We start from the raw sequence: 12,648 nt of genomic DNA, 5'->3' as shown, positions 1-12,648 counted from the left end.
ATGGCTTCGTAATCGTATTGTGTTGTGAAACTGAGTAATGATGATATTTTGGGGCCCTCTGTTGTGTATTTCTTATTTCGGTTTCCATGTTATTTGTTATTCCTCTATTACGTTGTTATTTTCTACTTATACTCGTACAGGTTTATAGTGAGTACCTTGTCATAGCCTCGTCACTATCTCATCGAGGTTTGGCTCGGCACTTACGGAGTAAATGGGATCAGTTGTAATCATACTACACTTCTTCACTTTTTATGCAAATTATGGTATTGGTTCGAGCGACGCTTAGTGGAGATTTTCCTGAACTCGTTATCTTCTTATTAATTTGTTTTTAAAAATGTTAAAGAGATTAATCATTTAGATAGTGTAAGCTTGCCTAGCAAGCAGATGTTAGGTGCCATCATGACCATGTGGTTGGGATTTTGGGTCGTGACTGGTTGGTATCAGAGCACTAGGTTACCTAGGTCTCATGAGTCATGAGCAAGCTTAGTACAGTCTTGAGGATCGCTATGGAGACGTCTGTACTTATCTTTTAGAGGCTATAAGGCTTTAGAAAATTTTACTTTCTTTCTTTCTCTATCGTGCGACTTCATTTCTATCGCTGAAGTTTGAATCATTCTTCTCTTAATCTCTCATTGATAGTGAGAATGCGTACGGAATTCACAACTAATTATGAGACGGAGCCCTAGGTTACAGCCACTACCAGGGGTAGGGGCCGGGGTGAGGTAGAGCCAGAGCTCAGCCTAGAGCACGTGCAATAGCACTTGTTGTCGAGCCTCAGATAAAGAAGGATGATGAGATCCCTATTCCGAACATGCTAGTAGGACCAGCTCAGGTCCCATATGGGTTCATCACCACCCCACTGCTTAAGGATTCCTTAGTCCGCTTGGTTGGTCTTATGGAGAGTGTGGCGCCAACCAGTGTATTTCCTGTAGCACTAGTCATCTCTCAGGCCGGGGGAGGAGTCCGGACTATCTCTACTCACAATCCAGAGTAGATGGCTCAGGGGTATCAGACCCCAGCAGTTCTACCAGTTGGGGGTGCTCAGCCCATTGTTGCTACACATTCTAGGGAGAGACCCACGATGTCATCCGAGGGGCTGAAAAGGTTGGACAAGTTCACCAAGTTGTTTCCCCTTCGCTTTGGTGGTACACCTTCTGAGGACCCCTAGGATTTCTTAGACCATGTCCATGAGATATTGTGCAACATGGGTATAGTGGAGTCCAACGGAACTGACTTCATAGTGGTTCATATACATGGATCATCCAAGAGATGGTGGTAGGTGTATGTTCAGGGCAAGCTTGCAGGTTAAAGTTCTCACAGTTGTTTTTGGAGAAGTTCATCCACTTCACTCAGAGAGATGAATTTCGTAGTTAGTTTGAGCACCTTCAGCAGGGTGCATGACTGTTACTCAGTATGAGACTAGATTTGTGGATCTATCACACCATGCAACTATCCTGATCCCTACTGATAGGGGAGCATGCGAAGGTTTACATATGGCCTTACATATGGTATCAGGCTACGGATGGCCGGAGAGATCGAAGATAATATTTCTTTTACCAAAGTAGTAGAGATTGTTAGGTGGATCGAGATGATTCCTGGCCTGGGTAGAGATGTGATATCTGAGAAGAAGCCTCATCATTTAGGTGGTTTCAGTGGTGCATCATGTGGAGGCAGTTGGTAGAGACCACCCTATCAAGACGGTTCAGTGAGCACTACAGGTATCACATGGAACTTCAGGCAGTCGTGGTACTTATGGGTCTCGTTCTAAGCATCTAGCATTCAGTGCACCTTCAACTCTCATTAGTGCACCACCGATTCAGAAATATTACATTGGTTATTCGGACCGTTAGGCTCAGTCCCAAATTCAGCATCCACGTCAGCCAAAAAAGTGCTTTGAGTGTGGAGGTATGGGTCACATCAGGAGGTATTGTCCTAGACTTCTAAGTAGCATACCACAGTAGGGTATTCGTGCCATAATTCTAGCACCGGTTTCTCCACCACTTGTTCAGCCAACTAGTGGTGAGGGTCAGGCAGCCTGAGGTTGAGGGTATATAGCTAGAGATGGAGGCCAGTCAGTAAGAGCTCGTCCGAGAGGTGGAGGTCAGATTGATGGGGCTCAGTCCCATTGCTATGCTTTTCTAGCTAGAGTTGAGGCGGAGTCATTAGATGCGATTATCACATGTATTGTTCTAGTCTGTCATAGTGATGCATCAGTTTTATTTGACTTAGGTTCTACTTATTTATATGTTTCATCCTATTTTGCTTTATATTTGAATATATCTCATGATTCTTTGGATACTCCTATCTATGTGTCAACACCCGCTGGGATTCTATTATGGTGGATTGTGCCTATCGCTCTTGTTTTGTCACTATTGGGGGCAACAATACCCTAGTTGATCTTCTATTATTAGATATGGTGGATTTGAGGTTATTCTAGGTATGAATTGGATGTCTCTTTATCATGTTATCTTTGATTGCCACGCCAAGACTGTGACATTAGCCATGCCGGGGGTTGCCTAGGTTGGAGAGGAGAGGGACTCTTGGTCACTCCACTAGCAGGGTAGTTTCATATTTGAAGGCTCAACGTATGATTGAGAAGGGGTGTTTGGCATATTTGGCTTATATATGTGATTCTAGTGCCGAGGTGCCTTCTATGGATTCAGTACCACTGGTGACTGAGTTCCCAGAGGTGTTTCATGCAAATTTACTGGGCAAGACACCTGATAGGGATATCGACTTTTGCATTGACTTGGTTCTGGACACTCGGCCTATTTATATCCCATCGTACCATACAGTTGAGTTGAAAGAATTAAAGGAGCAGTTGTAAGATTTGTTTGACAAAGGATTCACTAGATCTAGTGTCTCAACATAGGATGCGCCAGTGTTTTTTGTGAAGAAAAAGGACGGATATATACATAGATTATAGGCATCTAAACAAGGTCCATATCAAGAACAAGTATCCATTATCGAGGATTGATGACTTATTTGACCAGCATCAGGGTGCCAAAGTGTTTTCCAAGATTGGTTTGAGGTTGGGCTACCATCAGTTGAAGATTAGTGCACCGGATGTCCCTAAGATAGCTCTTCGGACTCATTATGGTCATTACGAGTTCTTGGTGATGTCATTTGGATTGACTAATGCACCAGTAGCCTTTATGGATTTGATGAACCAGGTGTTCAAGCCTTATCTGGATTCCTTCATGATCGTCTTCATTAATGATATTTTGGTTTACTCCCAAAGTCTAGAGGAGCACATACGGATTGTACTTCAGACTTTGAAGGATCGTTAGTTATATGCCAAGTTTTCAAAGTGTGAGCTCTAATTAGACTCAGTAGCATTTATTTCCAAGTTGTATCTTCCGAGGGCATCAAAGTGGATCCTAAGAAGATTGAGGTAGCTCAAAACCGGCCTAGACCTACTTTAGCTACAAAGATTCGGAGCTTCTTGGGTTTGGCGGGTCATTATCACCCATTCGTGGAGGGGTTTTCTTCTATCTCAGCCCCATTGACCATGTTTACCCGTAATGGTGCATATTTCAGATGGTCCGACTATTATGAGGTGATCTTTCAGAAGCTCAAAACTGCCTTGACTACAGTCCCAGTGTTGATGTTGCCTAGCGGTTCAGGATCTTACACTATGTATTATGATGCATCACGTATTGGACTTGGCACCGTATTGATACATGATGGTAGGGTGATTGCCTATGCATCTCGTCAGTTGAAGGTTCATAAGAAGAATTACCCTATTCATAATTCGGAGTTGGCAGCCATTGTTCACACGCTGAAGATTAGGAGACACTATCTATATGGCATTCCATGTGAGGTCTATACCGACCATTAGAGCCTCCAACATATGTTCAAGCAGAAGGACCTTAATTTGTGGCAGCGGAGATGGTTAGAGTTATTGAAAGACTATCATATCACCATATTATATCATCCGTGGAAGGACAAGATAGTGGATGATGCATTGAGCATGAAGGCTGAGAGCATGGGCAGTTTAGTATATTTACCGGTAGTAGAGAGGGCATTAGCGATGGATGTTGGCCAATCGGTTCGTTAGGTTAGATGTTTCGGAGCCTAGCTGGGTTCTCGCTTGTGTTGTGGCACAATCATTGTTGTTGGAGCATATCAAGGCCTCACTTGTTTGTGTTGAAAGACACTGTATAGCGGGGTGGTGCCCAAGGAGTTTGTGATTGGTGATGATGGTGTTATGCGGCTTCAGGCCCGGATTTGTGTTTCGAATGTTGATAGGTTGAGAGATTTGATCCTTGAGGAGGCCCACAGTTCAGGATATTCCATTCACCTAGACGCCACGATGATCAACTGTGACTTAAAACAGCACTATTGGTGGCGGAAGATAAAGAAAGACATTGCCAGTTATGTCTCTCGGTGTTTGAATTGTCAACAGGTGAAGTACGGGCATAAAAATCAGGTGGGTTGACTTAAATATTAGAGATACCGGAGTGGAAGTAGGAACACATCACTATATATTTTGTGGTAGGCTTACCACGGACTTTAAGGAAATATGATGCAGTTTGAGTTATTGTGGACCAGTGATGTGCCGTACAAATGCAGAACTTTTGACACTAATACATGGACTTTAGCTCATATTTTATAGCATTATAAGTCATTTATTATGTAGTTTTGGTGTTTTGCAGGAGACCAGACTTGAAGAACCATGATCATAAAAGAAGATGTCAAAAACCTATGAAAGGCAAAAATGCGATTGGTCTGCGGTGGCAAAAGTGATGAGCGGACCGCAAGTAATTGCCGGGCTTGCCACCAATGTCAACGTGCTGACGAAAATGTTCAATGAAAGCCAAACAAAAAAGGTGAATCTTGTGGAAGATGTGCAACCCATGTAAAATGAGGAATACGAAGAAGACAATTATGTCAACAATCCTCAAGGAGGATATCAAAGACAACCTTACCAAGGTTCAGGACAACAACACCAATGGAGGTGTAACCCGCAAGGGCAAGGCAAGTAAGAGTGGCAAAACGACCAAGGTAGTCCAAATCAAGAAAATTAGAGTAAGAACAACAACAACTTTTCAAATCGGAGTTCAAACCCCTACGTTCCACCAAAGGGGCAATATTCTAACTCTCCACATTGGAAGGAAAGTTCTTCAAGTGAGTCCAAGTTGTAAAACATGCTTGAAAGAGTATTGCAAAATCAAGAGAGATCTGACACTTCAATGAAGAATATGACCGAGCTTATGGGTTCTCACACCGCATCTATTCAAAAGTTGGAGATGCAAATAAGGTATCTTTCAAGAGATCAAAATCCGAAGCAAAAAGGCATGCTCCCAAGTGATACAATTGCAAACTCAAAAGGTAGTGGAAGTGGTCCAACTTCTCATTGTATGGCAATCACAACTCGAAGTGGGAAACTACTTCAAGGAGAGAATGAACAAGTTGTCGAAGTGGAAGATTCTGAACAATAAGTCGGGGAACAAGTTGAGGTGCCAATTGTAGTTGAAGTTGAAAGATTCCCGAAGAAGGTGAGAACTCAAGAAGTGAACCAGGAAGAGGTAAAGCAAAAGGTAATAGAGGCACCAAAAGCTCTAGCACCAATTCTTAGACCTCCTCCTCCTTTCCCTCGAAGACTTGATAGAAATTATGATAGTAGAAAACTCGAGAAGTTCTATGACATCCTAAAGCAATTATTGCTGAACATTCCATTTGTGGAAGCATTTCAAGAGATGGGTTTTGCTAAGTACTTGAAGGACTTGATCACTAAAAAGAAAACTACCAAGAATGAAGTGGTGAATGTGACTCACCGAGTTAGTTCCATCATTGCAACAACTGTCGTCCAAAAGAAATAGGACCCGAGAGCCTTCACCATTACATGCACTATTGGATTGCGCAATTTTGCATGAGCCCTTTTTGATGATATGGCTAGAATAAATTTAATTCCCCTTTCTATTTACAAGCAAGCGGGATTAGGTATGCCTAGGCCTACAAGTATGAGGTTGCAAATGACCGACCGTTCAATAAAGCGACTGGTGGGAATAGTTGATGATGTGCTTGTGAAAGTGGGGAAGTTTCTCCTCCCTACCGAATTTGTTATTCTCTATTGTGTTGTTGGTAAAGAGATCCCTATCATCTTGGGGAGACCATTCCTTGCTACCGGGAGGGCACTCATGGACTCGAAACGAAATGAGATCAAGTTCCGAGCTAATGAAGAAGAAGTTACCTTTCAAGCGAGTAAGGGTATGATATGGCCACATTCATATGAAAGTATCTCAGTCATTGATGTTGTTGATGAGGTAGAGGATGCAGTCGAGGTGAAAATGGAAGAGGACAACCTTGGTGAGGCATTGGCGGCGATTTTGGTGAATTTTGACGGTGAGGACATGGAAGGATATATGAAATAGGTGAATGTAATGGAAGGGCTTGGGTCCTACACTTATGAACCAAAGAATATTTCTCTTGACTTATAGAATAGAGTCACTCCTCCTGATAAGCCTTCAATTATCGAGCCGTCACAACTTGAGATCAAGCCACTTCTGTCGCACTTAAGGTATAAATTTCTTGGCTCGAATGAAACTCTACCTGTAATTGTTTCTTCTTTGTTGAATGATGTACAGGTTGAACACTTATTGAATACCTTGAGGGAGCACAGACAGACCATTGGTTAGACTATAGCTGATATCCGAGGGATTCCCGCCGGAATTTGTGAGCACAAGATACAATTGGAGCAAGAGAGAAAACCTAGCGTGGAACATCAAAGAAGGTTAAATCCTTCCATGCAAGAGGTGGTGAAAAAGTAAATCATAAAATGATTGGATACCAGGGATGTCTACCCCATTTCCGATAGTCCTTGGGTGAGCCCGGTGCAATGTGTGCTAAAGAAAGGAGGCGTGACCATGATTCAAAATGACAAAAATAAACTTATCCCAATGAGGACGGTGACTAGGGGGAGAGTTTGTATGGACTACCGGAAGCTCAATAGTGCTACTTGCAAAGACCATTTTCTTATGCCTTTTAATGATCAAATGATTGATCGGTTAGCGGTAAGGTCATTTTATTTCTTCTTGGATGGTTATTCCAGCTACAACCAAATTAACATGTCCGTATGGGACATTTGCCTTTAGTCGGATGCTATTTGGGCTATGCAATGCCCCGGCTACTTTTTAATGATGCATGATGTCAATCTTCTCGAACATGGTGGAGGACTTCTTAGAGGTATTCATGGATGAATTCTCTGTAGTTGGTGATTCTTTTGAGCATTGCCTTTCCAACCTTAGGCAAGTGCTCAAAATATGTAAGGAAATAACCCTTGTACTCAATTGGGGAAAATGTCACTTCATGGTAGACGAGGGTATTATTATTGGCCACAATATTTCCAAGTGAGGCATAGAGGTTGATCGGGCAAAGATCGAGATCATTTCCAAGCTTCCTCCTCCCACTTCGGGAAAAGGTGTTCGGAGCTTTTTGGGGAATGCCAGTTTTTACAGGCGATTTATCAAAGACTTCTAAAAAATTGCTAGTCCCATGTGCAAGCTCCTTGAAAATGATGCTAAGTTTGAGTTCAATGAGAAGTGCCTCAATGCTTTTGAGGAATTGAAAGCAAGGCTCACCACGTCACCTATTATTGTCACACCCGATTGGTCTCTTCCATTTGAACTTATGTGTGACGCCAGTGGTGTGGCTATTGGAGCGGTGCTTGTTCAACGACATAACAAGATTCTTCATCATGTCTACTACGCAAGCAAGACACTCAATGGTGCACAACTGAATTACACTATAACTGAGCAAGAACCGCTTGCTATTGTCTATGCTTTAAAAAGATTCTGGGCCTACTTGTTGGGATCCAAAGTGATATTCTACACTGATCATGCTGCACTCTGCTACCTTATGGAGAAGAAGGATGATAAACCAAGATTGATTAGGTGGGTAAATTTATTATAAGAGTTTGACTTTGAGGTCAAAGATCGGAAAGGAATAGAGAATCAGGTTGCAGATCACTTATCTAGGCTTGAAGAGGCACGAAGACCAAAAGAAGATCTTGAAATTAATTATGCCTTCCCAGATGAACACTTATTGGCAATATCTAGCACCTCCACTCTATGGTATGCCGACATCACTAACTTCTTCTTAGTGACCTTATCACCGACAAATTGGAAACTTATCAAAAGAAATAATTATTGCGGGAATGTAGGCAATACTATTGGGAGGAGCCCTTTTGTTCTAGATTTGTGCCGAGAACATTATTTGGCGTTGTGTTCTAGAAGATGAGATAATTCAAATTCTCAAAGCATGTCATGACTCCACAGTAGGAGGTCTCCATGGTGGAAATCGTTCTGCGAAAAAAGTGCTGGAATGTGGCTATTATTGGCCATCTATCTACCAAGATGCAAACAAAATGGTCAGGGCATGTGATCAATGTCAAAGAAAAGGATCAATTTATAGAAGGCATGAGATGCCTATGAACTTTGTGATGGAGGTCGGGATCTTTGATATATGGGGGATAGATTTCATGGGGCCCTTCGTAAGTTCTTACGGCATGACATATATCTTGGTGGCAGTAGATTATGTCTCCAAATGGGTTGAGGCAATTTCCTTGCCAAACAATGAGGCAAGAAGTGTAGCCGCCTTCTTGAAGAAGAACATATTTACTCGGTTTGGAACCCCAAGGGCCATCCTCAGTGATGGTGGTTCTCATTTTTGCAACAAAGCTTTTGCCGGATTGCTCGAAAAATATAGAGTTAAGCACAAGGTGGCTACCCCTTATCATCCACAGTCAAGCGGTCAAGTTGAAGTCTCCAACCGAGAGATCAATAATATTCTAAAAAAACTGTTAATGCAAACAGAACTAACTGGTCAAAGAAGCTGGATGATGCATTGTGGGCCTATCAAACAACATTTAAGACACCCATTAACACCTCACCTTACTGATTGGTTTTTGGTAAGGCTTGTCAGTTGCTAGTGGAACTTGAACACAAAGTCATGTAGGCATTGAAAAAGTTAAATCTTGACTGGGCTGAAGCTGCTAATCTAAGAGTGACACAACTCAACGAGATGGAAGAGTTCCATTTTCATGCCTATGAGAATGCAGCCATGTATAAAGAAAGAATGAAGTTTGTTCATAACAAGAAGATTTTGAATCGGGAATTCAAATCTGGTGACTTGGTCTTACTCTTCAACTCAAGATTAAAGTTCTTTCCAGGAAAACTCAAATCCAAATGGTCTGGCCCGTTCAAAGTTGTGAGTGTGTCTCCCTATGGTGCTATTGAATTAGAATCCGAGGATGGGACTCGAACTTTCAAAGTAAATGGCCAAAGGGTCAAGCATTACCTCGGAACCAATGGAGAAAGGCAACTGGTAGAACAATTCGCACTCAAGGATAGTCTTGTGCCAATCCCCACCCATGATTATCCAAAATCAAGGCAACACGTTAAATCAAGCGCTTTTTGGGAGGCAACCCAAAGGTTGGTAACATCAAAATATATTTTTTTTAGATTTTAATTTTGGTAGGTTTATTTGTGAGTGTTGGACAGCTTGACGTGTGTATTAGAATGCAAGCTACCCTAAATACAAAGAGATAGGATGCAAAGGCATAGGGAAAATGAAGGAAAACAAGCTGAGCTTCAACTGTTGTTCTGCGGAAACTTATGCGACCGCATAAGAGGTTTGCAGACCGTATAATGATCACCGATGTAGGCAGAATATCTGTCAAATTGGGTCTTAAAAATGCTGAGGACGTTCAATTTTTGCGACCCACATAACCACTCTATGACCGCAGAACGGGTCGGACATGTGATGCACCCAACCCAGGTATTAACCCATCGCAACACACCAATTGTATGCTTTCACTCACCTCACTCTCCCACCTCATCTATGATACATGTCTCTATTTCCCCAAATTTTTTTTATCTTCTGTACTAGGAATCAACTTTGGGGGAACGTATTGACTGTGGGTAAATTTAAATTTTGGGGTTTAATGCTAGGGTTACTGATTTGAGGGTGGGGGTTGGTAAATTGTGTTAGGCTAAGTATGAAATCGACCTCAGGATTGAGAGTATATTGGTTTATCACGAGTTGTTATTTAACTGCGTAGATTTACATATAATATTGCATGTGAGGGAAAGTTCATGGAGAAGATGAAGTGTGCGGCCATAGAGCTTGTTTGTGGTCCGCATAGTGGTCGGAGAATTTGGCATAATCAATTTAAGTTCAAGATAAAAAAATACGACCGATCGGCGGTCGCACACTTGTTCTGCAATCACTTATGCGATCGCACACTTGTTCTACGACCACTTCTGCGGCCCACATTAGTTTTTTGCTACATATCAATCTTGTTCTGCAGTTATGGTTCGCAGTTCGTAGAGTTGATATGCGATCATATACCGGCTCGCAGAACATTTTGTGTCTCTCATTTCTATGCCAGATGTTACACATGCCCTACCTTATACTAATTATTTGATTAATTGGAAGGAATGACACCAAAGAAATCCTTAGCATCGCGAACAGCCACCACATGAGGAAAGAGAGGGGTTGCAGCTATAAGCCCAAAATTACAGCAATCCCAATGCAAACGTCCTGGCATATCCAGAAATTCATCCGAGCCTACCTCCAGTCTGAAGAGGAGGAGGCACAGCTTGACCTTTTACCACCAGTTGACCTCGAGGCCGAAGCACGCAGAAATAGTGGTGAGGATCTCAGGTTTAGGATTCCCGGCTCTTGGACTCTATACAGATATGGTCTGGCAAAGAGAAAGATCCTCGAAGAAAAGCAACTGAGTTTGAACTATCTTGAAGAATACTATCCCATCTGCTAGAAAACATCAAAAATAGGGGATGGGAGTTCTTCACTAAAGTTCCGGGAGAGTACAAGTGAAGCTTGTTAGGGAATTTTATGCTACGTATGTTGCATCCAGAAATTCAGAACAAAAGAGAAACTGTCGATACTTGAAATCTGTCTTAGTCCGGGGAGTTGAAATACTTTGTGATTCCCCATCCATCAATGATGTATATTTCGAAGAGTGAGAGCCAGGCATGGCAGACTATGAGGCAAAAATTGCAAATAAGGAATCTGAGCATGCTTGGGTAGCCTCTGTCATAGCCAAAAAAACTCGGCTATGGATTGCACCGTGCCAGAAAATTCGCAAGAGGGATTTCACCCAAGAGGGTTGATATTGGCTAAGTTTTGTATGTTCTTGTATATTGCCTACGACAAATGAGACAGACATCAGTATCGACAAGGAGATCCTTATCGCTTGCATCATGTCGGGTATCGAGATTAATGTGGGAGAGATTATATTTCCTGAGATTGGGATCAGGGCAAACTAGAAAGAAACCTTATTCCTTTTTCCATGATTAATCCATGCTCTATGTCAAGACACAGCGGTTCCTCCGTTCCCCAAACATGACCGCATAGAAAACGATGTTCAGGACATTGACATCACTCGGCTCAATGATGTTGCGGATACAGTGGTTGAAAATCCACCAGAGCAATCACTCACTCTCTCTCCGGCCTCTTCCGTCTCAGCAACACTTGCTGCCTTATCAGTGCCAGACACTTATTCAGCACCTGCCACCTCCACATCCACTCCCAGACTGGACATTTCAACACCAACTGCATCACTGCCTGCACTCTCCCAGCTTGATCTACTGGCACAACATGCAAATTCCAAAGTAGATAAATTGACGAAAAAACTTCCAACGCTCATCCGGCAAGCACTGGCCCCACTCCCAACCTCAGTAAGTAATCTTCAAAAGCAACATCTATCATATGAGGATCGACTCAAGCACTTTGAAGCACATCTCAAGAAGGTTGAGTGAAGAGGAGTTAGGGACATGCCTCAGCTTAAAAAAGATATATCTGAGCTCAAGACGGAGCTGCATAAGATGCAGACACTGGATTTTGATTTTACCACCCTTCTTCTAGTGGAAGGAGAGCAGGGTATCGGCACCTCTCATTTACCAAGTATTGATCTGGATTTCACACACATCCCATCAGTTGAGGAAGCGCATGGTACTGATATCTCATAAACTCCGGGTTCCATTGCACAAAATGATGATTATTCAGACGAGGAATCTGGAGAGTCTCGTGAAGAAACTTATGAGGAGTGGATATTTGAAGAGGGTGATGATCAGAGGGATAACAGAGGCAAACGGGTTGTTGTTGTTACAGAGGAACTGGGGGAAGAGGAAGCTGATGTGCAGATAGTTATCGCACATTCACTTGCAGATATAGCTACTACCACGACCACACAGCTCTCATCGGGTGAGGCCAGCAGCTCATAGGTCCAGGACCCGGCTCCGCAATAGGCGAAGCTTCCTACTTTGGTCTCAGACATCGTAGCCTAGTCAGATGATCCACCCACTACCTGCACAGTTTTAGCTCCAGGCTCCATGGCCGCCTCAGACATTCCAAGAGTCTAGTGCGCCCCAGGAAGCTCCTCAACTTTGTTCTTATTTTATTTTCAATGCATTGGGGACACTGCATGTTCTTAAGTTGGGGTGGGGTATTCGATAGACTTTTGCAACTTGTATATAAACTCTTAGTCCCACTAGTGTAGATTTGTATATAGTAATGAATTCCCCTTGGTTTTTCTTTGCAGGGTTCTTTTCTAAGGGTGTAATAGTAGAACCATATTTGTAGGATAAAACGTTTTGACTTGTTTGGTGCTTTTGTTCTAGA

The 12,648-nt window shown here is 42.6% G+C and overlaps 1 protein-coding gene across 1 annotated transcript; it reads left to right on the top strand.

The window, feature by feature from the left end:
* The first annotated feature begins 5,894 nt into the window (after positions 1 to 5,894).
* LOC104095384 (uncharacterized) lies at positions 5,895 to 6,377 on the top strand. Its single transcript, XM_009601506.2, has one exon. It carries the CDS (start codon positions 5,895 to 5,897, stop codon positions 6,375 to 6,377), a length of 483 nt encoding a protein of 160 aa, XP_009599801.2.
* The last annotated feature ends 6,271 nt before the right edge of the window (positions 6,378 to 12,648 follow it).

The sequence above is a fragment of the Nicotiana tomentosiformis genome, chromosome 12 (genome assembly GCF_000390325.3).
Source record: "Nicotiana tomentosiformis chromosome 12, ASM39032v3, whole genome shotgun sequence".
Classification (NCBI taxonomy): domain Eukaryota; kingdom Viridiplantae; phylum Streptophyta; class Magnoliopsida; order Solanales; family Solanaceae; genus Nicotiana; species Nicotiana tomentosiformis.
This window is presented reverse-complemented; position numbering and strand designations above follow the sequence as displayed.

Excerpts from the sequence above, each read along its gene's own strand:
- LOC104095384 (XM_009601506.2), top strand. The coding sequence starts at position 5,895 with ATGGCTAGAATAAATTTAATTCCCCTTTCTATTTACAAGCAAGCGGGA.